At 42.1% G+C, this 27,986-nt stretch overlaps 1 protein-coding gene across 1 annotated transcript; it reads left to right on the top strand.

Annotated features, from left to right (window-relative positions):
- Positions 1–284: 284 nt before the first annotated feature.
- On the top strand, positions 285–27,830 carry LOC142203852 (cationic amino acid transporter 2-like). Its single transcript, XM_075274938.1, has 12 exons — positions 285–512; positions 8,865–9,240; positions 10,120–10,275; positions 11,418–11,583; positions 12,762–12,898; positions 15,024–15,246; positions 16,066–16,202; positions 16,894–16,996; positions 17,747–17,874; positions 22,523–22,689; positions 23,128–23,236; positions 27,699–27,830. Exons 2-12 carry the CDS (start codon positions 8,865–8,867, stop codon positions 27,770–27,772), a joined length of 1,776 nt encoding a protein of 591 aa, XP_075131039.1. The 5' UTR covers positions 285–512; the 3' UTR covers positions 27,773–27,830.
- The last annotated feature ends 156 nt before the right edge of the window (positions 27,831–27,986 follow it).

Below are 27,986 nucleotides of genomic sequence, written 5' to 3'. Positions count from 1 at the left end.
CAAAGTTTTTAATTGTTGTTTCCTTAACTTTTCTTCTACCAAAGACAATGTTCAGCCCTCTCAAACCCGATGCCAACAAAAGGGACCAAGTCAACAATTTGCTGACTATTGCTGCTTATAACAAGCGGAGGCGAGACCTGCAGCACATTCCCAACGCAAGGAGATTATGAGATTTGAGAAATGCATAGCAAACTTTGAATAGTTCCTTAGTATTGGACGGAGCTGGCTTCTTAAGTGGCTTTAACCCCTCCTTTCCAGTCGTTTCATCCATTGGTTGCCAACAGAAAGCTGAGTATCATGCGGGGAACAGGTTTATTGTAAGCTTGTGTTTAGTATTTTGGTAGCCATGGTATGATGCATTATGCAACCAACATTTTCTTGGTAAAGTTAAAGGGTTAAAATATTAGAAGGCTTAAACAGTAGGGGGAAAGGCTTTGGGAATTAAGTTAGAAATACTTTCCTGGAGGTACAGATCAGCCGCATGGTCATATGGTGGAAGTATAACTCTTAAGGTAAGATTTACTCTAGCTTCATACTTTTTCTTCATCTTTTATTTGCATACATTTTGATAAGTGTCTCATTGCTGGGGGGGGGGGGTCTTACCGCTAGGACCCTTGAAGACCATAAGAATGGAGGTCCTGACATGTGTGAATGGAGTAGTAGTGCGCATGCACAACCACAGCTCCATTCCCCTTTCATTGAGATTACAGAGCACAGTACTATGGTCATCAGTCCCATGGAAGTGAATGGAGTGGCGGTAGTATATGCCCACTACTGTGTTCTTGTGAACGCTTTCTGGGAAATGCCCTTTAGACTCCATCTACGTCTGCATTATTGTTCCCATTTGTAATTGAAGCCATGGCACTCTGTTATATTCATTGTACTTTGGGTACTAAGATTGCCCTATAGAGCCCATTTACTTACTTACAATGGGGTCTGTTTTTCTGTAATGTTATTTTATAGGAAGGATAGCTGCATGCATTGGTATCACCTCTCAAAACGCCATACAATAGTCAATTTCTGACTTCCACCCCAACCATCTCTGTCCCATGGGAAGACTGACATCCTCCAGCTGGAGTCATGTTCCTGACTACCTTCTTGGGGGAAGTCAATATTTCTGCTCTTTGTAGAGCTAGGTGTAGAAAGCAGAAAATGGGTGCACCAGGAATGTAATATTGCATATGAAAGTGTGTGTGTGTGTGGGGGGGGGGGGTTGTTTTTTTTTTTTTTTTTTTTTTTCAAAATGCCAGAACATGTAGTGACATCAAAATTATTTCTGGAAACCAATTACATTGCTGTTCCCTACACAACATTGTCATTTCTATTGTGATGATATTAAAGGTCATAGACTTCATTTAAAGGGAGTCTATCACCTCCCCCAGTATACCCAACTGTCAGCACCTATTATGGAGCACACTACAGTAATAAATAATATACCATTGTTATGAATGTCATCTTTGTAGATTTGAAGGAAAACTATTTAGAAGTGTTATGCAAATGAGGCTATTGGTTGAGTGGGGGCGGGCCTTCAGCTCCCAGGAGAACTGCTCTTGCTGCTCAGATCCCTACCATCTCCTGCCTGCATCACACCTCTAGCACTGATAGTTGATCCTCCTACTACTATGACGTTACCCATCCTATTATGGCAGCAGAAGCAATGGTCCAGGGAGCTGAAGAACACCCCCAGTGCACAACTGCAAAAGTATTTAAAGTTCTTTTCCTCCAAAGATACATAAGTGATATACATAACAGAGGTATCTTGGGTATTATTGTAATGTGCTCTGTAATGCAGTTATGGAAAATTAATATGATTGGGGGAGGTGATAGACTCCCTTTAAATTTGGTGGGATTTGTAACGGAACCTCCAACCTAAACTTGTAAACTATCATTACACTATTTTTGCTGTGTTTGTTCATCTCATGATGAAGCCAAAAGGGTATCCCCTAGCACAAACCAAAAGGTCTAAAACCTGTTACATCAGATGAACATGGCCATAGACCACTATAGACTTGTTGGATGCCTCAAAATTGTCCTCCGCTGGGGAGGTGTATGTTGGTATATTTTTGTTTTTTGCTTACATATGATCAGTAGGATTCAGGTTGTGCTTTACCTACAAGATCCTATATATGATGTATATACTTAGGGGGCAATCACACGATGTAATGCGGCATTGATTCTGACATGATAACTCATGTAAGAATCACCGCTGCAAAACAAAATCCCATTGACTTCAGTGGGTTCCGTTTAGTTCTTGTAACACATTGAAATCAATGGGTTAAAAAGCCTCCCATTGATTTCAATGTGTTACGCACGCTAAACGGAACCCATTGAAGTCAAAGGGATTCTGTTTTGCAGCGGTGATCCTTACACGAGTTATGGTGTCAGAATCAACGCCGCGTTACATCGTGCGAATGCCCCCTTAAGGATCGAGTAATATCAGCAGGTTCGGCAGCTATTAATCTATTGTATATGGCCAGCTTAGGCCATTGCCAGACCCTTGTGGCAGTCACAACACTTTTCCCTGACATCTGCAATTGAGGAAAAGTTTTAAGGCCTCCATACATGGTTTACACTCTAATATATATTATTATATATGTTTATATATGTTATATCTACTATAGTAGCAGTCAATAACATAGGGACAATCACAATGAGGACTAGAGAAAGATTTTGCATAGCCTTCCTTGTCTAATACCAGTGTGATGTCCTAGGATTAGAAACGTTGCAGGAGTTGTGTTATCTTACACTGCCCAGCACCACTGACAATGGAGGAATATTTCAAGTAGCAAAGGAAAAATACTGAATAAATATTGTAGAAGATTTTGTAGAGATTTTACTCAAGAATTTAGGTCAAAGCTTTACTTTTTGACAATACCGTCATCCTTCACCCGCACCCCAGTGTTATATATCCTCCATTATTTCCAGTAGTCTTTGAAATACACTTAATATTCTATTCTGGTTCCAGAGCTGGAGAAGAAATAACAATGCTGTTAGGACGGGTACGCTACTTGCTTACAAATGAAAAATCGGCCCTGGTGGGAAAACACTGTCATTTCTTTCAGTCCTAGCAGGTGTTATATGAGCATGTTTGAGGTCATTCAAGGGCAATAGAGAATTACACCCAGGGGCTGAAACTGTAGCTTCGGGGCCCAAATGCAAAATCTATAGTAGGGCTCCCTACCTACTATGTTCCAATGCTAGTGTCTTTTTAGGCTTCTTCAAAGCCCAGATGCAACTACTAGCTATGCCCCCTAGAGTTCTCTACTTCCTTACATTTCACAAACATGTGGACCCGTAGAATATCAATCTGATTCTTCATTTATGGTATCACAGGTTCAATTGAAAGCAAAATATTATTTCTCTGACTTGGACACTGTTCACACCGTTATTAAAGTCTATTCTACCAGGTTTCTGTAATAGTTAGCAGTGGTGTACATAGGCAAGAGTTGGCTCATAGCATAAATGAAACTCTCCTTACTACAACTGCTGGGACAGAAGGACCTGGTGTTTTGTTATTACCCTCCATTTGTTTTCCACCCCTTGGTTTGATACTATTGTAATTCATCTTTATTTGCTTGGATGTTCTCAGAATAGCCATGGAAGAATAAGGAGATAGATGAGAATGCATGTGCAGCTCCATGTCAGGTTGACCCCACATGGAGACCAGTGATGTTCCCTGAAGATCCATATCCAATGGTATATCTTCTATGTAGGCAGACCACACCATTGCTTCAGAGCCCCCCCTGGAATGAGGGCCTGGCAGAATGAGTTTTCAAGCAATCGCCACTAGGGGCAGCTCACTGCATAGAGACTTTTACAGCTCTTTTTGAGCTCTATGGCATTTGAATGTACCCCTTTGTACTGCGCACCCCCTCGTGATGGTGCAGCATGCCCGTGGACACTGCATAAGTTGTTTTATGATAGTGTTCTGTGCCACTGGCTGTATATTTTGTTTATATATTATTTTATATGTGTTTATGTATGTTTGCAGCTTCCCTTATGTTTATAGCCCTATGATTTATCCCACTGGTTGGCTATCCTTCTGTGTTAGAGGGCTTTTTACAGTCTTGGCCTATTTCAGGCCACTGGGCTTGGGGTGGATACTAAGTCTCCAGAGGACCATTACTCAGTCAGTTGAGTGTGTGCTGGTATTAAGACTGGACCTCTGAGTGTGTCCTCGGCAGCCCCTGAGGGAGAAGTTACTGCTGATGGCCATCATGTCCCCAAGACAGCCCTGAAACAGGGAACACATAGCTGTCGACCTCAAAGAGATGACAAGTGTGACTAACACTAGAAAGGAGTCGTGCTTCTCAGAAATGTATTAGCTGGGACCCAAAGGCATCCAGGTATCTGGTCCCCTGGGACTTCGGTTTACTCGGTTCCCATACTCAATACTGGAAGAAGCAGATTGTTATCCATTATCTGGAAAGGAGTGAATGCACCATACAGTTGTGCTAAAAAGTTTACATACACGGGCAAAAAAATTTTGGCCTTTTTTAAGAGAATGTGAATGATAACGCAAACACTTTTCTCCACTCATGGTTAGTGGTTGGTTGAAGCCATTTATTGTCCAAATTCTGAGTTTTCTCTTTTTAAATCATAATGACAACCAAAAACATCAAAATGACCCTGTTCAAAAGTTCACATACCCCAGCTCTTAATACCATATATTGGCCCCTCTAACATCCATGACAGCTTGAAGTCTTTTGTGGTAGTTGTAGATGAGACTCTTTATTTTCTCAGATGGTAAAAGGAAAATGTTTGTTTTGGTACCGTGTTAGCCAGTGGTTATAAAATATAAAAAAAAAAAAAAAAAACTTTGCAAGTCTTCAGTAGGTGATACCTTTTTTAATGGCTAACTCATAATGATGACAGAATATGACGAATATGAGAGGAAAGCTTCGAAACGTCATATTCTGTCATCATTATGAGTTAGCCATTAAAAAAGGTATCACCTACTGAAGACTTGCAAAGTTTTTTTTTGTTTTTTATATTTTCTCAGATGGTAAAGCTGCCCATTCTTCTTGTTCCTGTAAATTCCTGGGCTGTCTTGCATGTCCTGCGGGCTAGAGATCTCCCCAGAATGGCTCAATGATATTGAGGTCAGGAGACTGAGATGGCCACTCCAGAACCTTCACTTTCTTCTGCTGTAGCCCATGACAGGTCGACTTGGCCTTGTGTTTTGGATGGTTGTCATGTTGGAATGTTCTAGTGCGTCCCATGTGTAGCTTCCTGGCAGATGTGTGCAAATTTGCAGTCTCCAGTATTTGCTGATAACGTGCCACATTCATCTTTCCTTCTACTTTGACCAAGTTTCCTGTGCCTTTGAAACTCACACATCCCTACATCATCAGTGATCCACCTCTGTGCTTTACACTTTACTACATCCGTCTGGTATCCAATTGTTAGGGAATTGCTAGGACAGCAATTCCCCAGTAGCTGTTGAAAACCCTGGGACGGGACACACGAGAAAGTGAGCCCCAAGCTGAAGCCCCCAACTGTCCGTTCCTATTGTCAGGACCTATCCTATGTAATAGGCGGCAACCACAAAGACGATCCCTTCCTGTATATGTGATATACAAAACGCAGACAATACGGACAACAACAAAGGAAGGTCAGCTAGCCAAGGGTCAGTAAACAGTCGAGCAATGCAGTGCCAAATCGGAGTCCAAAGAATAGTCAGTAGGGAAAGCCAGAGGTCAAGGATTAGAATGCAAGCAGAAATAGGGACAGTAAGGAGCAAGTACGCACAAGGCAATAGCAAGCACTGGTGTGAATGAGAGCCAAGGCTAAAAAGGGAGGAAGAACCCGCCCCTGGAGTTGACAGGAAGGCAGGCTATCAACCACAGGGCAAGGCCAGATTAACCATTAGAGGAACAGAGGGAAAATGTAGGTGAAGGAGATGAGTGTGGTAGAAAATCAATCACAGAACTAGAGCCGTGTTCACACAGTGCAACCAAAAACTTTAAGCCAAGAACCAGACTGCACACGCCTCCTGCACCGCCGCATGGGAGCCGAGGGTAGTGCAGTGACCCGAACAGGCAGAGATGTTACACCAATATTTTGTATATATATTTATACCATATATACTCGAGTATAAGCCGGCCCCAATATAAGCCGAGGCCCCTAATTTTACCCCCCAAAACTGGGAAAACTTATTGACTCGAGTATAAACTGGGGGGGGGGATGCAGCAGCTACTGGAAAATTTCAAAAATAAAATGGTCAGCCTGTCTGAATACAGGGTATCTGCAGTGCTCCTATTAACCCCTTCCTGACGGAACAGGAACACTATAGATCCCCTATATTCAGTAGACCGGGCACTTTCAGACAAAGGGATACCTAATGTGTATGTGTTTCACAGTCATTCTCTACTTGTATATGTATTCTAGGGAATGGAGGGATTTAGAACCTTTATTTATTTTATTTTTTTATCATATGTTTTTTTTTAAAGCTTGCTTTTTTTTTCCACTATTTTATGGGAGATTCTATACATTTATACATTACTATTGCGGCGGGTCAATGACACCCCCCTCCCCCCCCAAAAAAAAAATATATATATATATATATATATATATATATATATATGAAGAGCTCAACGGAAAAATGGCCTAAGTCCAAAAATCAATATTGTGAGAAAAACGAAATTTAAAGTTTTAGCCTAAAGCAAACGGGCATTATTGTGGAATATATCTATCCAATGTAATCAGCTAATGAACACCGTTAATCCTAATCATGGGTGTACAAATTCTGACCGGGACTAAGCGAGCACGCTTATAACAAAAGTTGCACGACATCTAACAGGAGTACCTTCAAAGCTGTATAAGTTCCAAAATTTAATACAAAAATTGCATAACAGAAATAAAGGCACATCTTAAATATGGCTTACACATCGAAGGCGCTACAGCACACGTATCTTTATGGTTGCCACAGCAGTCGGCTTAAGTGCAATCTTATGCTAATATCGTCAAATATACCGTAAAAATTATTAAACGATGAAGAAGAATAATTACCTGCCTCCCTTTTCGGCGCTAAATATGTGCAAAAGTCGATTTAGAGCCTTTTAAACAATAAGACAAAGTTTTTACACTAATATAAACAACAGACCGGAAGTCACGATTTCAATGAAAAAATGACCAACGAGAGTGAAGTAAGTAAGTTTGTATTGGACTTAGGCCATTATTCCATTGAATGTAAATTCTTCTGCATTGAAATATATGGACTTAGGTCATTAATCCTAGGTACCTTGTAAACCCAATGCATAGAACGAGGTACAAAGAAGCTTTCTAGGTAATAATTTGAAATATGACAAAATGTGGACTTAGGCCATTTTTCCGTTGAGCTCTTCATACATATATATATATATATATATATATATATATTTTTTTTTTTTTTTTTTTTTTGCTTGACTCGAGTATACACTCACCGGCCACTTTATTAGGTACACCATGCTAGTAACGGGTTGGACCCCCTTTTGCCTTCAGAACTGCCTCAATTCTTCGTGGCATAGATTCAACAAGGTGCTGGAAGCATTCCTCAGAGATTTTGGTCCATATTGACATGATGGCATCACACAGTTGCCGCAGATTTGTCGGCTGCACATCCATGATGCGAATCTCCCGTTCCACCACATCCCAAAGATGCTCTATTGGATTGAGATCTAGTGACTGTGGAGGCCATTGGAGTACAGTGAACTCATTGTCATGTTCAAGAAACCAGTCTGAGATGATTCCAGCTTTACGACATGGCGCATTATCCTGCTGAAAGTAGCCATCAGATGTTGGGTACATTGTGGTCATAAAGGGATGGACATGGTCAGCAACAATACTCAGGTAGGCTTTGGCATTGCAACGATGCTCAATTGGTACCAAGGGGCCCAAAGAGTGCCAAGAAAATATTCCCCACACCATGACACCACCACCACCAGCCTGAACCGTTGATACAAGGCAGGATGGATCCATGCTTTCATGTTGTTGACGCCAAATTCTGACCCTACCATCCGAATGTCGCAGCAGAAATCGAGACTCATCAGACCAGGCAACGTCTTTCCAATCTTCAATTGTCCAATTTCGATGAGCTTGTGCAAATTGTAGCCTCAGTTTCCTGTTCTTAGCTGAAAGGAGTGGCACCCGGTGTGGTCTTCTGCTGCTGTAGCCCAGCTGCCTCAAAGTTCGACGTACTGTGCGTTCAGAGATGCTCTTCTGGCTACCTTGGTTGTAACAGGTGGCTATTTGAGTCACTGTTGCCTTTCTATCAGCTCGAACCAGTCTGGCCATTCTCCTCTGACCTCTGGCATCAACAACGCATTTCCGCCCACAGAACTGCCGCTCACTGGATGTTTTTTCTTTTTCGGACCATTCTCTGTAAACCCTAGAGATGGTTATGCGTGAAAATCCAGTAGATCAGCAGTTTCTGAAATACTCAGACCAGCCCTTCTGGCACCAACGACCATGCCACGTTCAAAGGCACTCAAATCACCTTTCTTCCCCATACTGATGCTCGGTTTGAACTGCAGGAGATTGTCTTGACCATGTCTACATGCCTAAATGCACTGAGTTGCCGCCATTTGATTGGCTGATTAGAAATTAAGTGTTAACGAGCAGTTGGACAGGTGTACCTAATAAAGTGGTCGGTGAGTGTATGTCGAGGAGGGCTTTTTCAGCACAAAAATTCGGCTTATACTTGAGTATATACGGTAATTGTACGATTTTTTTTTTTTCTTGTACAGTAGAATCCTCCTCAACAATATCACCTTTTCAGAAAACTGACCACCAAAACGATAAATAAATGTGCAATATATTATTACATGTCAATGCTTCAGTCCTAATATCACGCACAGATTTTGTTGTATGCTTGTTCCTCCCAGATGCCATCCTGTGATGCCCTACATTACTTTTACCAAAGCCTAACAAGAACAAAAAAGATCAATCTAGAAGGCACCCCGGGATCTGGCCTATGTCGATGTCTGACGTCAGTGGACCTGGTGGCGCTGGGTGTCGGAAGCACCTTGGGGGCTGGTGTTTACGTCCTAGCTGGTGAAGTGGCAAAAGTGGATTCAGGACCAAGTATCATCTTATCCTTCCTGATCGCGGCTCTGGCCTCTGTGCTTGCTGGACTGTGCTATGCTGAGTTTGGTGCTCGGGTACCGCTGACTGGATCTGCCTACTTATACAGCTATGTGACGGTTGGGGAGCTCTGGGCTTTCATCACAGGGTGGAACCTGATACTGTCTTATGTCATAGGCAAGACCTAATTTGTCTCCATCTGTTATGTTCAGTGCAAAGGCTGGAAATTCTTATTTTACCAATGCTGAAGTTATTTTCTATCATATTCTACCCTGTTTACGTACAGATATACCCAACCTTAACCTTGACTTTCCTCTTGGCACAACACATCCTGGGAAAAAGGTTGTGGCAAAAAATAACCAGCTTTTTATAAGCAAAAAAAAAAAATGGAAATTTTGATGTCTATCATATAGATGTGTTTATATGTGGCCACCTAGTGGTTCTGTTGTGAATTGCAGCCAGTCTGCAGTTTGATAGCACAAACTGTAAAACAAAGACATTAAAGGGAATCATTGGTGAAAGTGACTTTTAGATAAACACAAAAAAGGCTATTCTGCTACTACCTTTAATTTTTATATTGTCCCTGCCGTTCCCCAGGGCCTCCAAGCACCCCCCCCCCCCTTCGCGTCATACCTTTCATCAGCCCCTCTAGTGCTTGTGCTCCATTTGTTCTCCTCCTCCTCCTCGCATACTGTGCCGTCATCTTTTCTCCAATTGTGCTGTACCAGCTCAAATCTTGGGCATGCGCAGTAGTGCGAAGTGCGATGGCCATCTTGGTATCTTGGTGCAGTTTATTGGAATAAGCTATATGTACGCCATAATGATGCCATTTACAAATACAGCTCATCCTGCTTAAAGAACTTTCTTATTCAACTATGTTAACAACAAAAAAAAAAAAAAAAAAGAAAAAGTTTTGCCCCTTGGAACTCACTGCTGCAAAATAAAAAAAAACTGCAGTGGTCTCAATGCCACGGGGTTATAGTGCACTTACCATGAGGGATTCACATATATAGCAGTGTGCACTGTCATACCTTCTTAATCAGTATTGTCTTTTAGGCACTTCCAGTGTGGCCCGGGCTTGGAGCGCCACCTTTGATGAACTTGTTGGAAAGGAAATTGGAAAGTTTTTCAGCAGCACGATGCCAATGGATATGCCAGGGTTGGCAGAATACCCAGATATCTTCGCTGTATGTCTCATACTTATTCTTTCAGGTATTAAAGGAGATCTTTTCATTGTAGTGACAATGAAGAAAATAACTAAAAAAAAAAAAAAAAAATTGCAAGTAAAAGGGGTTGTATGCAGGGGCGTAACTTGAAGGGGTTGTCCATGAATTTCAGAAACCCTGTAGGGAAGTAGAAACATAAGGCTAAGTTCACATAGGGAGCGGAAGCCGCGGGGAGCCGTGTCACTCTCGGGTCAAAACCTGCCTGCCACGACTGTCGCGGCTTCTGAGCAGGTTCAAATGAACGGGCCAACCCCGGAGGTTGCTGCCGCCAGGCAGATGGAAGCCGCCTGAAGAAAGGGCAGCCCGCATGCTGCCGATCACGGAAAAAAGTAGCCTGGCGGTCTACATAGACCACCATTGTGAGGGGGCGGATTATGACGTGGATTACGTGCCATAATCCGCCCCCTTAGTGCCCCTGTGAACGAGGCCTAAAAAAAACCAAAATGATACTCACCTGTTTCCGGCGCTCTGTTGCTCAGTGCTGTTCAGTACAGCGCTCTTGTGGCTGTTTGCACTCACATACATAACCAATTCCTTCCCTGTGGCCACTGATTTGCCTCAGCGGTCATGTAGAGCGCTGGACTTACACTGGCTTATACTGGACCGCAACGCAGGACAACGTAGCGACGGGGACAAATGAGTATTTTTTTTCATATCCCCTTTTCCAGCTTCCTCCAGGGTTTCTGTAATTTGTGAACACCCCCTTTAGGGCTCCCAGGCCCTGGTACAAAAGCAAGCATCATTCACATCCCTGGTCAGTGCCCCCATATAGTAATAATGCCCCCTTTTGTGCTACAGACTCCCCTGCAGAATAACTTTGTCACTATATCTTGGGAACCAACTACTATGTGTTTTGCCATTAAAAAGTTAAGATCCTGTTTTCTGACAGTGGAAGGCTATATTTTCATAAATCTTCTCAATCTAGCTCACCAGTGGCAGGGCAATACATTTATGGCCCACAGAGTACCAACCGTTGAAGATAATCAGAAAGGTCTAGTCGTGGCCACTGCAACCCTGATAGATGGATAGATAGATAGATAGATAGATAGATAGATAGATAGATAGATAGATAGATAGATGTAACATAATGGCATATCATCATATCATGATGTCTTTTTCCCATTCTAGGGCTTCTGTCATTTGGTGTGAAGGAGTCAACCACAGTGAATAAAGTCTTCACAACCATTAATATGATAGTCTTGGTGTTTGTTATAGTGAGTGGATGTGTTAAGGGTGACCTGAGGAACTGGGAGATCACAGAGGAACAGCTCAATGCAGCCACTTATAGAATGAGGTATCTATTATCTTGTCTCTGGGATCCTATGGCAAGCCAGTTTTTGAAAGATAACACATGTAAGATATATGTGTTTAACCCTTTAAGGACGCAGAGCAGTATGGATGTTTATGCTCCACAACTTCTTTCATATTTTCCATCCCCGCCTTCCAACATTCATAACGTTTTATCTTTCTGTCCACATAGCTATATTAGGGATTATTCTTTGTGTGCAGAGTTGCAATTTTAGTTGCACCATTTTGGGGTACATCTAATGATTTTGTGGAGGTCAGTGTTAAAAAAAAAAAAAAAAAAAAAAAATTAATTTTATCATTACTTTTTTGGATTTTGTTTTTACGGTTTTCACTCTGCATTAAAAATAACATGGCAACTTAGTCCGGCAGGCCATTGTGATTACAGAGATGCCAGATTTATATTGGGTCTATTATGTTTTCCGCTTTTACTAATAAAGCACCATTTCTTTTTGCCTGGGTTCACCATATGCTGTCTCCTATAACTTTTGTACTGTTGTGTTGAGAGAGCCGTGTCAGGGACCTTTATTTAAAGTTTTTATTGGTACCAATTTAGTATGTATGACTTTTTGATCACTTTTTATTGCTACTTTTGTGGGGGAAGCGAGGTTACCAAAATACTTTAATTTGTGCATTACATTGTTTTGGTTGTTTTTTTCTACAGCGTTAACTGTACACGATAAATTATGCTATTTTTGGATAGTACAGACTTATCTGCACATGGCATTACCTAACATGATTGTTTACTCTTTTTTTTTAGCATTACTTATTTTTTAAATTAATTTGGACTTTCGATTAATTATTTAACATTTTTTTTTTTTCCCACAAGGGGATTTGAACCTGGGATTTGCTGATACAGAGTGCAATGTACTGCAAATGCATTGTTTTGTGGTACATCACACATAATATCCCTATGTGCCCTATCAGCTCAGCCTACTGGCTTCTATAGCAATCACTGGGGATCCGAGAATTAGTAAAGAGGGGGGTATAATCCTGGTCCAGAATCATCCAGATGCCATGATTGATATTGTATTTTTCCAACTCCAACAGCTGTGTAACTATAGTGTAGACCCCTGAAATGGCTTGCACTTCTAGAAAGTAGCACTCAGTATATCTTCTTTATCAAATGACTTTATTGAAAGACATTTTTAACCATCTTACCAACAGTAACCATTCTGCAGGTGCCAACATGACTGGTACATATGGAGTCGGAGGATTCATGCCATATGGGTTTAGCGGTACCTTGGCTGGAGCAGCTACCTGTTTCTATGCTTTTGTTGGGTTTGACTGCATTGCCACCACAGGTATGTATGTAATTTATGTATGTACTAGCTGCTACCCGCGACTTCGTCTGCGGTGATTGTAGAAATGTGTAAATAGAGTGGCGGGTGAAATGTTAGTAGTGTGTCAAAGGTATGGGATATGACTTTTTGTAAACTGAGAGAATACGTGAGCCTTTTTTGTTTAACGTAGTTTTTATTTGAGCTGCTCTACGTTGTTTTTGCAACAGTGTACATACAGTGTTTGGGAGCGAGGTTTTTCAAGTGAATATAGTTCGATATACGACATTGTATGATTTGTTATTTTCCGCACGTTTTGGGCACAGGATACTCTTGAGCAAGCCACATAAAGTTGTCCATGTGAGAGGCCTGGTGTGGCCAAATGTATTCCTGCTACTTTCAGCGTTTGTCCTTGGGATTTAGTAATGGTCATTGTAAAAGCCAATTTAAGAAGGGGGCATTCACACGGAGTAACGCCGGGCGTGTATCAGTGCTGGTAAACGCCGCTGTTATGAGCGCTCGCATTGAAGTGAATGGGAAGTGTTCAGCAGTCTGCTGTAACGCCGGCGTGTACGGCTGTGATACACGCCCGGGTTACTCCGTGTGAATGCCCCCTAAGTGGAAATTGTAGTCGTTTGAATTGAAATGGGAAATTATTTGGTATAATTGGAATGCGTGGGATTAAGACACTGCCCTAGCTCAATGTAGACGGCGGAGATGAGCAGAAGGATGCCTACGCGCAGCGAGGGACAGACCGGAGCTGCGGGACATGTAAGAGAAGGCGGCGGATGAGCTAATGTCGGCACGAACTGGAGACATGATGGGGGTAGCGCACTGTATGAGCGATTGTGGAAGGGAAGGGCTATTGCGGGCGCACGGCTAATGGCCACCTGGCATATCGAAAGTGGCGGCATGCGCCGTAGTACAATGGGGTATGCCGGCAGGGAGCAAAGGCAGTGTAAGGGAAGTGAGTGGTGGTATGCAATGAAGCGGCGGTTGGCATATGAACATGAGTGGCATGGCCATAGCAAGGGGGGTGAAGTGAGGTGCAAGTGACTGTGAAGTGTGTTTGGGGAGGAGAAGAGGAACGATAGGGCATTGCGGGAGAGGGGTAAGGTTATTATGGAGCGTAAGGTGTTGGTACAGCGGAGTATAGAGGCCAGAGGTCCTGGTAGTGGAAGAATGGTATGTGAACTTACCAGTGTCGGGCTGGTGGATGGATCGTGCAGAGGAAACAGCAGGGAGGTGATAGCGGCATCGGGTAGTGTTGCAGCTTGGAGCCAGTCTTTTGGGTGCTGCGGCCTAAGCTGGAGGTGCAAAATGGTGGTGTGCTAGTAACACGTTGTTGATGTGTGCAAGGTGCGCGTGCTCCTGTCAAGATAGTGTAGTAGTGTGGTGGGTGGTGCCGCGGATCCTCCCGGCGGTGGGGGTCGGCAAAGATGGCTGATCCGGAGAGTGGCAGAGGTAGCCTCCTGCAGTATGGTGAAGGTGAGGGTGAAAGTGGGAAAGTATATGTGAATGTGAGTGTGTGGGGTTAGGGGCTAGGCTGTAGAGGGTAATGTGAAGTTTAGGGGCTTGCTATGGTCCAAAGTGTGTGAGATTGCAGAGATGGTGATGTCAGTTTATTTTTTGTGGGGGTCCTGTGGAAAACGTATGTGGGTTATTGTTTTGAAAAGTAGCCTATTGCGCATCGGGTGTATTAACTATGTTTGTGGAAAATTTCAGCCAAATCGGTGGAGCGTGTTTTGTGTGATTGACCGCCAAACATCCAAAGTCACAAACCCACAAACTCACAAACATTTCACGTTTATAATATTAATAGGATGTAAAAAAAATTCTTAAAGGGTTTTTATCAATACTACAATATCGTTGACCCATTCGTAGGACAGGTCATCGATTTCAGATTGGTGGAGATCTGTCACCCAGCACCCTCACCGATCAGTTTGTTTGACCGATCAGCACCATACATTTTGTTTGAAATTGCAGCTCAGCTCCATTCACTTGTATCTGATAGGTGGGGTTTGACAGCCAAACCCCACACAGATCAACTGAATACAGTGTGTATGGTTGAATGCAGCTTTGGATGGAATTGATCTCAGATCTATATCAGAAAAGAATGAACATCTGATTGAACTATTTTTTTTTTCAGGAGAGGAGGTGAAAAACCCGCAGAGAGCAATACCTCTCGGAATAGTAGTATCCTTGTCCATTTGCTTCTTGGCGTATTTCGGAGTCTCTGCCTCTCTCACACTCATGATGCCATATTACCTCCTGGATTCACAGAGTCCTCTTCCAGCTGCTTTTGAATATGTCGGGTGGAGTGTGGCCAAATACATTGTAGCCGTTGGATCCCTTTGTGCCTTGACCACAAGGTAAGTTGAATATTTTTTTTTTTCTTTTATGGATTTTTTATGACCACCATATTGCAAGTGCTACTTTTCCATTGAAAAAATGCCACATTTCGGGGGCCACACGGTGGCTCAGTGGTTAGCACTGCAGCCTTGCAGCGCTGGAGTCCTGGTGTTCAAATCCCACCAAGGGCAAAAAACCATCTGCAAGGAGTTTGTATGTTCTCCCTGAGTTTGTATGTTCTCCCTGTGTTTGCATGGATTTCCATTCCATATTCCAAAAAGACATACTGATAGGGAAAAATGTACATTGTGAGCTCTGTGTGGGGCTCACAATCTACATTAAAAAAAAAAAAGCCACATTTTGGAATAGAAACTGCAAAACTCCCCAATATAAGTAAAAGCTTTGAGTCTGCAAACCCATAAAGAGATAAAGTGTCTGGGATTGCTATATAGAGCAACCTTGAATATACAGTATATGCATCAAGAGACTTTGGGTTAGGCCTTATGTACATTATTTTTTTTTTTTTTTCTTTAATGTAGATTGTAAGCCCCACATAGAGCTCATAATGTACATTTTTCCCTATCAGTATGTCTTTTTGGAATATGGGATGGAAATCCATGCAAACATGGGGAGAACATACAAACTCCTTGCAGATGGTTTTTTGCCCTTGGCAGGACTTGAACACCAGGACCCAGCGCTGCAAGGCTGCAGTGCTAACCACTGAGCCACCGTGTGGCCCCTATGTACATTATATTCATTTCAGTCCTTGATACAGAGCCTAACGTAAAGCCATGCGGTGATAGTCAACTTTTCTGGTTTGAAAATGATCTTTTTAATAGTCTTCTAGGGTCTATTTTCCCAATGCCTCGAATACTCTTCGCCATGGCTAGAGATGGACTACTCTTTCAACCATTATCCCGAGTTAGCAGCCGGCAGAGTCCAGTAATCGCCACCATGACATCTGGAGTAGTGGCAGGTATTATCTTCTGTTCTATAATAGTTGTTTAGTAATTCGTAAGTAGTTGGAAATTGGCTTCATTTGACAAAAAAAACAGGTAAAGGGATTATATGAGGTTAGGTACTTGGGTACGTCTTCTGTCTAGTAGTGTAGCCAGGGGAAGGCGAAATGTCTGGGCCACTGTCAAATAGCAAGTTTTTCCTATATAAACAGAAGGTCAGGATGTCAATGCTAGTCTGTGGGAGTCAGATCAAGGCCTCTAATAGACCCCCATGTTGAATGTAACCCCCTGTTCATAGAGGATACACTGTGTGCATCACAGGAGCAGAGAGAAGGTCGCTGCTCCAGAAGAAGCATATAACTCCACAATAAAGCTGTTGGTAAGTTATTAAATAAGATTCAAAATATTGCTTTTAAGGATATGTCAAAAACATCTGATATATGCTGAAGCTACTTCCTAACCGGGGTCCCTGACTCCTGCACTTCCTGGTGGTGTGACCACTGTAAATGGCTGTTTTTGGATCTCTCATATAAGTGAATGAAGAGAGTCAGGCATGCACAGCCACCATTCTATTGATAACAATCATGTCACTAGACTGAATGCTGATATGCCATAAATGTATAATATGGGAATACTCATTTACTGATGGCAATTACATTGATAATAGAGTAGAAGAATGTTTATAACAGCACAAGTTCTACTTCACAGCTCTCATGGCGTTCTTGTTTGATCTGAAAGCCTTGGTGGATATGATGTCTATTGGTACCTTACTTGCTTACACCTTGGTGTCTTCCTGTGTTCTGTTACTAAGGTAAAGAAATAAATTATACAAAAGTAGTTATATAAATTGTTTCTTAAAGGGGTTGTCCAGTTTTAGTAAATAATAGAGATGAGCGAGTACTGTTTGGATCAGCCGATCCGAACCGCACGCTCCATAGAAATGAATGGATGCACCTGGTACTTCCGCTTTGACGGCGGCCGGCCGCTTAACCCCCCGCGTGCCGGCTACGTCCATTCATTTCTATACGAGCGTGCTGTTCGGATCGGCTGATCCGAACAGTACTTGCTCATCTCAAGTAAATAAATGTTGTTTGTAATGAAAAGTTCTATCATTTTCCCGTAAACTTTCTTTATCAATTCCTCAGAGTTTTCTAGATATCTGATTGTTATCTGCTTCCTCCCAGTAGATAAAATTATGGTCATGTGATATAAAGTCCCTGGTCGTGTGATGTACACACAGATGCAAGGCTCGTTACAGTCACAGCACAGACATCTGCCTGGTAACGAGTTGTGCACCGGTGTGTCACATGACCATGTACTGTATATCACATGACCATGTACCGTATATCACATGACTATGTACTGTATATCACATGACCATGGAAGAATTTTATCCCTTGGCGGTAAGCAAAATGAATGACATCAAGCAGAGATCTAGAAGACTTTTTTCTATAGAAATTATATTGAAAAAAAAAAAAAGTAAGATTTTTCATTACACAAACACTAACATGTATTTGCTGAAAATGGACCACCCCTTTAAGCTTTTATTTTGTAATTCCAGATACCAAATACAAACCGAAATTAGCCCGGTTACCAATGGAAACATCCAAGAACCTAACGGTAATGGGCCTTCATCCATCAGGCAAGCACATTCTACCATCCTGGTGACACGGAGCCTAATAGCCTTAAGTTAGTAATCTTTATGTCCTTATTACTAAAAATGTAAATCTTGCATATCATGTATGGTGTACCACTTTTACGGAATGTAGGCAAGATTTAAGGCGTAAAGTGAGAAAAGTGTCAAACGCTATCATTAAAATATAAAGTCCACGCAATCTCTCAGTCTCAATAAAAGGAATATGAGCAAGTTGAAAGACAGACATCAGTCTCACCTGCTCTCACCAGATATATTCTACATTTCATAATATCCACTTCTCAATATCAAAAATCCAGTACCGCCAATCCTTCTCCTCAGATAATGAAGACTGGAACACAATCTTCAGTTATTGATCGGGTACCGCATATCCACAGGTTATAGAAATTGCTATGTCCACTATTGCTGCCAGTTTTAATTTTACAGTTACTGTATCTAAAATTGTATTTTTAATTTTCTTAATTTTATGTATAAAACCACTTTGCAATTCAATGAAAGATCTGCTCTGGTTTTGCATGGGCTCTGTGAGTATAGGCTACAAACAAACCCTGCAGTCTGCTGCGTTCAATGTGCTCCTTGTTTCTGGGTTACATGCATTCAGAAGGTTACCAAGAAATAGGGCACAGATTGACAGGAGAGCAGAATCAGACTACACAAAGATAAGCATAAGCCATACACAAAGATAAGAAGATAATCTGTTTTCCCTTAGTCCAAACAGCAGCACAATGAATGGGTTATTCCTGCCCGTGTGCTGTTTAGAACAGGTGGAACTTTTAATTGGTCAAAACATCCCCTATAAGAGGTCAGAGAGACACACCCCCCCCCCATGTTTAATTATAAAGTACATCATTCTGAAAAATTCTTAAGAAAAAAGCAACAGAGTCCAACAGGAGAGTAGTTTCTGCTGCTGCTTGGACTAAGGGAAAACATAATCTTCCATTCCCCCTACGTCCAATAGCAGCACAATGAATGGGGAGATAGCAAGAAACCCCTCTAGGGAGGGACCTCTTGACATACAGTTGACAAAACTGAACCTCCAAAGTTGGTAGCCTCCGAACTGCGCCAATCTGATCTATAGTGCCTGACAAAGGTCAAATGTGACTTCCAGGTGGCGGCGGTACAGATCTGCTCCAGACAGACCGAGTGTTTCTCTGCATAAGAAGTCACAACCGCCCTGGTAGAGTGGGCACGTACAAAATCTAGGATGGATAGACCTTGAGTGGAAGGAAACAGAAATCACCTCCTTCAACCACCTTGACAAAGTGGTTTTGGATCATTTATCCTTCTATTGTGTCCAGAAAAATTAATTAATACATTTTGGATCTCCTAAAGGCACTAGTGCCCTGTAGGTAAATGTGCAGGCATCTTACAAGATCCAAGGTATGTAACCTTTCCTCCTCTTGTGAAGAGGGAGAGGGAAAAAAAGATGGTAAAGAAATAACTTGATTGATGATATATCCAGACGGAACTTTAGGAAGAAATCCTGGAAGGAATCTCAGTTGTACTCTGTCAGGATAAAAAGACAGATAGGGTTCTGTGGCAGCCAGAGCTTGAAGATCGCCAATCATGTTGGCAGAGGTGATAGCCAGGAGGAAGGTCACCTTGTAAGATGACAATTTTAAATTTACCTCTTCCAGAGGTTCAAACGGAGCCCCATAGAGCCCCTGAAGGGCCGCAGACAAGTCCCATTGTGGTATTAGGGGCCGAATACAAGGCCAAAGCCTGGCAGTCCTTTTAAGGAACGGGGCAACTAAAGGATATCGAGATAAGCGTCTGCCCAAGAGAGCTGAAAGGGAAGCTGCATGGACCTTCAGGGTAGCAGGCGTAAGGCCTCTGTCTAGGCCGCTATGTAGAAACTCCAGAATAGTATCTGTAGAGGAGTTCACAAGCCGCCTTTCCGAACACCAATTTCGGCACACTCTCCCAATCCTTTGGCAACTCCTGGTAGTAGATTCAGCTCTATTGCAGACTAGAGCCCTTCAGATGGCCTCTGATAGTCCTCTATGTCCGCATAAGGACTGGTCAACCTCCAGGCTGTCAGGTTGAATCTCTTCAGGTCCTGGCAGAGTTGGTCTCCTTGGGTTACCAGGTTCTGAATTAGTGGAAGCCTCTAGTATGTCCCTCGGCTCATCTGAATGAGGTGGGAAATCCATGCCCTTTTTGGCCAGAACTGTATGATCGCAATTACCAATACCTGGTCCTGTCTGATTTTCATCAATACCTTTTGGTATCATAGGAAGTGGAGGGAAGATGTAAGCCAGCCTGAACATCCATGGAATTGATAGGTCATCTACTGCCAAGGGATTATCTTCCTGGTAGAGGGAGCAAAACCTCTCCACCTTAACAGTGATTTTGGTGGCCATCAGATCCACTTGTGGGAGACCCTACAACTGAGTGAGCTGAAGGAACACTTCCTTGTTGAGGGACCACTCGCCTGACCTCTGATGAGTTGATTCGCAAGGATATTCAGGCGCCCCTTGATGTGTACTGCCTTGAGATGAGTTAGGTTCAAGTTCATCAGAGAAAATTACCTTACTCCGGTCCTCTATGGTCCAATCTTTATGGTCTTTGGAAAACTTCAGCCTGGCTCTCTCCTTTGCTTCTCATTGATGAAAGGCTTCCTTCTGCTCAGGCAATGTTCCCCAACTCTGAGTACTGTTTTTTCCAGCAGGTCAATGCGCCATGCCACACAGCTAGGTCAATCAATATGTGGATGAAGCGGCACCACATCAAGACCCTGTCATGGCAAGTCCAATCTACAGACCTGAACCCCATTGAAAACCTATGGAATGTAATCAAGAGGAAGAAGGATAGTCACAAGCCATCAAACAAAGAACAACTGCTTAAATTTTTGTGCCAGGAGTAGCATACGGTCACCCAAAAGCAGTGTGAAAGACTGGTGGAAATCATGCCAAGACACATGAAAGCTGGGAATAAAAATCCTGGTTATTCCACCAAATATTGATTTCTGAACTCTTCCTGAATTAAAACATTAGTATTAGAGATGAGCGAACAGTGTTCTATCGAACACATGTTCGATCGGATATCAGGCAAAAAAATGTGATTCCCCTACCACCTTCCCTGGTGCTTTTTTTGTACCAATAACAGCGCAGGGGAGGTGGGACAGGAACTGCGACAACGGGGGCATTGAAAAAAATCGGAAAAAGTAATTGGCTGCCGAAATCAGGTGACCCCCATTTTAGACGAATAGTGGATTTCAAATCCGGGTCATAGTAGACTGTGAACTTTGTGACTAATGAGACAGGGATAGCTGTATAGGCAGGGATAGCTAGGGATAACCTTTATTTATGTGGGAATGTTATTAAAAATAACTTTTTGGGGCTCTATCGGGTGTGTAATTGTGTTTTTTGTGAGATAAACTTTTTTCCCATAGGAATGCATTGAGCAGCGTTGATTGGCCGAATGAGATACAGAAGACGTGCAGAGACTCAGCAGTGTTGAGCCAGTTCTGCTCAACTACACCATGTGCCGGTCGGCTCTGCTGTGTGAGCTCGGCACACACTCAGCTCTGCATCACCGCTGGCATTGGCCAGCGTTGATTGGCCAGTATACAGAATCAGTATACAGAATCAGCAGAGCTGAGTGTGTGCCGAGCTCGCACAGCAGAGCCGACCGGCACACGGTGTAGTTGAGCAGAACTGGCTCAACACTGCTGAGTCTCTGCACAGCAGAGCTGAGTGTGTGCACTCGCTCATTTCGGCTGCATCACCGCATACCCATAGGAATGCATTGGCCAGCGTTGATTGGCCAGTCTCCAGCCAATCAGCGCTGACTCTGCCGGAGGAAGCGGAGTCTAAGGTCGGACCTGAATGGAGACTGGTGTGGAGCGATCTTAGACTCCACCTCCTCCGGCAGAGCCAGCGCTGATTGGCCGAATTCTGAAGACTGGCCAATCAATGCTGGCCAATGCATTCCTATGGGAAAAAGTTAGCAAGCTGACAGGGATTTCTATGTAATAAAGTGACTTATATGCCCCCAGACATGCTTCCCCTGCTGTCCCAGTGTCATTCCAGGGTGTTGGTATCATTTCCTGGGGTGTCATAGTGGACTTGGTGACCCTCCTGAGACGGATTTGGGTTTCCCCCTTAACGAGTATATGTTCCCCATAGACTATAATGGGGTTCGAAACCCGTTCGAACAGTGAGCGGCTGTTCGAATCGGATTTCGAACTTCGAACATTTGGGTGTTTGCTCATCTCTAATTAGTATTGTTGTTTCTAAATGAATATGAACTTGTTTTCTTTGCATTATTTGAGGTCTGACAGCGCTGCTTTTATATTATTTTGACGATTTCTGATTTGCTGCAAATAAATACATCATTTTTTGCTTTGAATTTCAGAGACATGTTGTCAGTAGTTTATAATATTAAAAGAACAATGTACATTGTACTCATAAATTACTGTCAGGTAGGCAGTCCTGGGCTACAGCACACCATCTGGGTCCATCTACTTGACAGCAAGGAGCATAATTGTGCTGGAACTAACAGACATGATTGTTTGGGCATTGCCTATGGAAGGATGCAAAAATAAATAATTAAAAATGGTGTTGAAAAGAATTTGGAAGAGTTACATTAGAATATTGATAGATAGATATATAGATAGATAATCTGATGGAAAAGCAAACACTGGAACAAATCACTACAGACATGTTTATCTGCTTCCAGCCGTCCTAATCTGTGTGACCAGTGTGATGTCTACAGCGGCCTCGGAGTATATGCTGTTCAGTACCATTTGGTATATTATTCTCATTGCTCTGACTCTCTTTGGAATAGTAGCACTCACCATCTTCATTTGGAGACAGCCACAGAATCCGAGTAAAGCAGCATTTATGGTAAGTGTTAGTCACGTAATGTACTAGTATTAGATAGCACAAGGTCTCCCATTAGAGTAAATGTGCAAGGGCGACAAATATTGAAAGGTCTCTCCCTTCAATATAATTCAATAATGCTTTCTGATTCAGAGGAGCTTTCAGCATATGATCACTGAAAATAAACTGTACTAAGGAGCTAAAATCGAACTTTTATTAAGTCTCATTGAAATTAATAAACCCTGTCTATACGATCACCCGATCTGCCATGTATAATTTCCCAATGAACACCCTTTTATATTATTGTATAGGTACAACCCTAGATCCTCATAGGATATAGGATTGAATAAATTATAGAAATGTATTATAGTCCTTGTATCTAATTGCTCCAACCCTAATGCATTCATATAGGAGCACTGCCAGCACTACAGGACCCTATAACTAATGGTTGTCTTTACGCAGGTTCCATGTCTACCATTTCTGCCAGTACTAAGCATCTTTGTTAATATATACCTGATGGTCCAACTAAGTCTTGATACTTGGCTTCGATACGCTGTCTGGATGGTGCTTGGTAAGTTGGAAGGACAATGAGCTCACAAGAGGTAAAACAGATACATTTTCTGTATCTATTCCTCAGTTTCCTAGATCTGTGCTAGATCATTCATTCTGCTTACTATTAAAAACAGTTGTGTTATTACTGTACTGTGACTGTAAAATGCTCTGCACCTGTGTGTATATCACATGGCCACGGAGCCTAGATCACATGGCCACGGACTGACTTTTCTCCACTAGAAGAATGAAGGACAGCAAGCAGAGATCTAGTAAACCATGAGAAATTGATACAGAAATTATATTAAAAATTGGAGAACCCATTATTCTTATAAAAACAATAACTGATCTCTTAACACTGGTCTGAAATTGGACAACCCCTTTAAAGTTTTATTAGATATATTTTTTCTTGGGTTTTAAACCTCGGACCTTCCATATGGGAGGCAGACACCCTCTAATCTGATAGACTCTGGTGTCCAGGCCATGAGCTTGCAGGTGAGATGTACGTGCCATGTGCTACTCATTATTGCAATTTAAAAATTAAAAAACGTGATCTTTCAGTAAAATGTAACCGTGTAAACCCTGCAGATTTTGCTGCAATTTTTCGAGCTAAGACCCACAGCGGATTGAGCAGAAGGTAGAAGTATAAGAACGTCCTATATATTTACAACTCCTTTTGAAGCTCTATGGTTAAAGTAGCCTTGCTGGCTATATACCTGCCAGTGCATTATATGCTCAAAATATGTGTTATATATAGTGAAACCTGAGAAACCACTCCCTCTTACAGACATTTTCTGTAACAGTTTTCCATACTATCGTCTTTGACAAGACGACCTCTCTACAAGACCACTTAGTTTTTGGTTAGAAAAATACTCGGGGGAGGGGGGGGGGGGGCGTAGTCTGTTACCAAGTTCCAACAGCAGAAGGAGGCAGTCATCCAACTCAGATTCCTTTTAAATTTTCTGCTCCCAAAATCTCCTGACAGAAAGCCCAAGCAGAGCTTTTCATCATGACTTTTTGCCACAATTAGGCTCAAATGAATGATCCTAAATCAGAGCGTATCTGGTGCCGTGCAGGGTGCTTATTTTTTCAGCTCCGTGCTTCTAGGCTTGCGCTCACAATGGTTTCAAAGGGAGGCAGAATGAGGGTGGAAACTGCCTTAGGGTACTTGACTGATACACAAGGTTCTAGGTTAGAGACTTGGAACAAACTTTTTTAAAAAAAATAAACAGTATGGGGACCTCCCCCCAGCAAAATCTTTGTATTAACCAGACAATGTGCTCTGTTCAGTATAATTACACAGGAGATATAGCTATATATAGATATCTATCTAGCTATCTATGGAGTGCTTCATTAAGAGTGTTCGTTGTTGTACCGTGTTAGCCAGTGGGTTGGAAATGTAAAAAACACAAAAACTTGGTGATCTTCAGTAGTTGATACCTTTTTAATGGCTAACTCATAATGATGACATATGGCTAACGTTTCGAAGCGCAAAAGGCTCCTTTGTCAAAGCAAATTTAAAAACATTTCTGAAGGATGCATATATATATATATATATATATATATATATATATATATATATATATATACAGAGCAGGCACAAAGGGTGTTAGATTTCAGGAGGAGGGGGGGTTGTTAGTAATTGGTGAGACAATGTAAGCACTTGGTAGAGACATTTGGTAGAGACAATGTGGTAATTGGTAGAGACAATGTAAACACTTACAGGTCCTTATCAGTTCACACGTTACTGTAAAAAGACATGAAACCCTGTGATGCATTAAGTCCACACTCTAGTGTCTGAAGCAGTGTCATGAATTTATATTCATGTATGCACCTTTCTCTCTTTGATCTGAAATTCCCTCTCAAAACCAGAATTTTCATGTCATTGGTGATGTTGTGATCCCCCCTGCAAAAATGTTTTGACACGGGAAGGTCAGTTCTTTGTTCTTTAATAGTATGGCGATGTGAGTTCATACGCAGTCTAAGCTGCTGTCCGGTCTCTCCAACATACAGATTATCAGTAGAGCATTTGGTACACATAATTAAATACACTACATTGGAAGTGCTGCAGGTGAAGGCACCTGGAATTTTATATTCCTTGTTCGAGTTAGGTATCTCTATCCTGTCAGTGGTCAGTATGTGGGGGCAGGTTTTGCACCTCTTATTTCCACATGGAAATGTGGAAATAAGAGGTCATCCCCAACCAACACAGGAACATTTCCATGTGGAAATAAGAGGAAATAAGAAATAAGAATTTCAGATCAAAGAGAGAAAGGTGCATACATGAATATAAATTCATGACACTGCTTCAGACACTAGAGTGTGGGCTTAATGCATCACAGGGTTTCATGTCTTTTTACAGTAACGTGTGAACTGATAAGGACCTGTAAGTGTTTACATTGTCTCTACCAATTACCACATTGTCTCTACCAAATGTCTCTACCAAGTGCTTACATTGTCTCACCAATTACTAACAACCCCCCCCCCCTCCTGAAATCTAACACCCTTTGTGCCTGCTCTATATATATATATATATATATATATATATATATATATATATATACATCCTTCAGAAATGTTTTTAAATTTGCTTTGACAAAGGAGCCTTTTGCACTTCGAAACGTTAGCCATATGTCATCATTATGAGTTAGCCATTAAAAAGGTATCAACTACTGAAGATCACCAAGTTTTCGTGTTTTTTATATCATTAAGAGTGGTGATACATTATGTATCAAACAGTTATAAACGCACTTAATTCTGGGGCCACATAGACACTTTGCATTGCTTTTCCCTAGAAGTGAAAGATTACTTGCATCCTATTATTCACTGAGTCAATAATGGAGAAATCACCTGGAATTCATCAGTGTTTCACTCATTATTGACAACCCCATACTAATTTACAAAGTCATTTTGTTACCCTATTTAAAAAAATAAATAAATAAAGATAAAACCCTGAATCAAAGATTTCCAGGAACCTCTAGTTAAAGAACTTTTCAGAAATGAGTAGTACATGTGAATATAAGAAACACTGTAAGATAAAGATAGTTTCCTCCTCCACTTAGGCTGGACTTACACGGCCGTAATGCAAGTCTGCAAATGGTCCGCAATTGAGGGTTTTCAATTGCAGAGACATATTCAATGTGGCCTCTTACACCACCAGATATTTTATCCATGGTGTGCAACCGTAGTCCGCAATTTATAGGACATGTCCGTAATGGCTGTAAATTGCGGCACTGCACGGACTCGCCCATAGAACTCTATGGGCGAGTGCAGCAAATCAAATCAAATCAAATAAAGCTTTATTGGCACGTCCGAATAGGTATTTGGCATTGCCAAAGCTAGTAAAGTGGGTGGTGGTGGTGGTGGGGGGAGTTGGATTCGGGTGGGTGAGTGGTGGGTATAGGGGGTGGGGGGGTGGCTTGGGTTATAACAGTCCATGGAGTTTCATCTTCCTCTTCGTTGGTGACCGCTATATGGGGAGGTGGGGGTGGGGTGGATAAATATAACAGTCCATGGAGTCTCATCTTCCTCTTAGTTGGTGACCGCTATATGGGGAGGTGGGGGTGGGGTGGGGCGGGTCTATTGGGATAAATATAACAGTCCGTGGAGTCTCATCTTCCTCTTGTTTGATGACAGCTTGACACGTATTGGGCAGCGATCTCCACAGTGGCCTCTTCTTCTCCCAGTAGGATGTAGAGTTTCCTCTTCTCGTCTGCAGATATGAAGTCTGGGATGTGGGCAGAGAGTCTTTAGTAGTAGAGGGCCCTCACAGCTGAGTATTTGGTGCAGTGTAGCAGGAAGTGTGTCTCGTCTTCTAGGGCCCCCTGGTCACAGTGCTGGCACAGTCTGTTCTCCCGTGGCTTGTACGTCTGCCTGTATCGCCCCGTCTCTATCTCTAGGTTGTGGGCGCTCAGTCTGTACCGGCTCAGGGTCTGTCTGTGCTTGGGGTGGTGTATTCTCTCCAGGTAGGTGGCCATGGTGTAGTCCCTTTGTAGGGATTAGTACACGGCGAGTTTCTTGGAGTTATTTATTTAGTTTCTCCATTCTTCAATGTACCGCTCTCTGTTTGCCTCTGTGGTCGCCTTTATTTCGGCCTTGGTTAGCAGGACACAGACATCCGGAGTCTATGTTGCCGATCAGCAACATTCAGACCGCACATTTAATACGGTCGTGTAAGACCAGCCTTAAGCTGTTCTCTTGCTCCTTATCTTACTGCTTGTCTAAATTGTTTTCAACCTCAAACAACTCTAGAAGTTAAGGGGGAAGTAAAAGGCTTCAGCAGGCTGGTTAATTTATCACTTCATTCTGTGCACTAGTAGCTTCTTATCTACAATCTAAGTGTTAAAAAAAAAGTTCAGTATAGAGGTGTGAAGCAGCAGCAGCAATTTGAAGTGTCTTTTCTATGCCTCTTCAAATCTTAATAGTTCAATAAGTAGAAAGTAACATTTCTTATATTACTAACGTATGCTCATATACTTTTGCAGGCTTTGTTATATATTTTGGATATGGAATCCACCACAGTCTTGAGAGGTTGAACATGCCAGTTAGAGTTGTATAGAAGATGGGGACAACACAGAAGAAACGGGATCAAAAGTTCAGTTCTTTGATATTTGGCTAATCTTAACAGAAAACCACCCTTAAGTATGGCCTTAAGATTTCTTTTAAAACAGTTTTTTTTTTTTTTTTTAAATAAACACAAATTACTTTGACCCAGATATTGCAGACTCTGATATTACATAAGCATGTTGATGCCCTTTAACCCCAGGCTACAA

This window comes from Leptodactylus fuscus, chromosome 5 (genome assembly GCF_031893055.1).
Source record: "Leptodactylus fuscus isolate aLepFus1 chromosome 5, aLepFus1.hap2, whole genome shotgun sequence".
NCBI lineage: Eukaryota > Metazoa > Chordata > Amphibia > Anura > Leptodactylidae > Leptodactylus > Leptodactylus fuscus.
The sequence above is the reverse complement of the archived record's forward strand: the minus strand, read 5'-3'. Positions and strand labels throughout refer to the sequence as shown.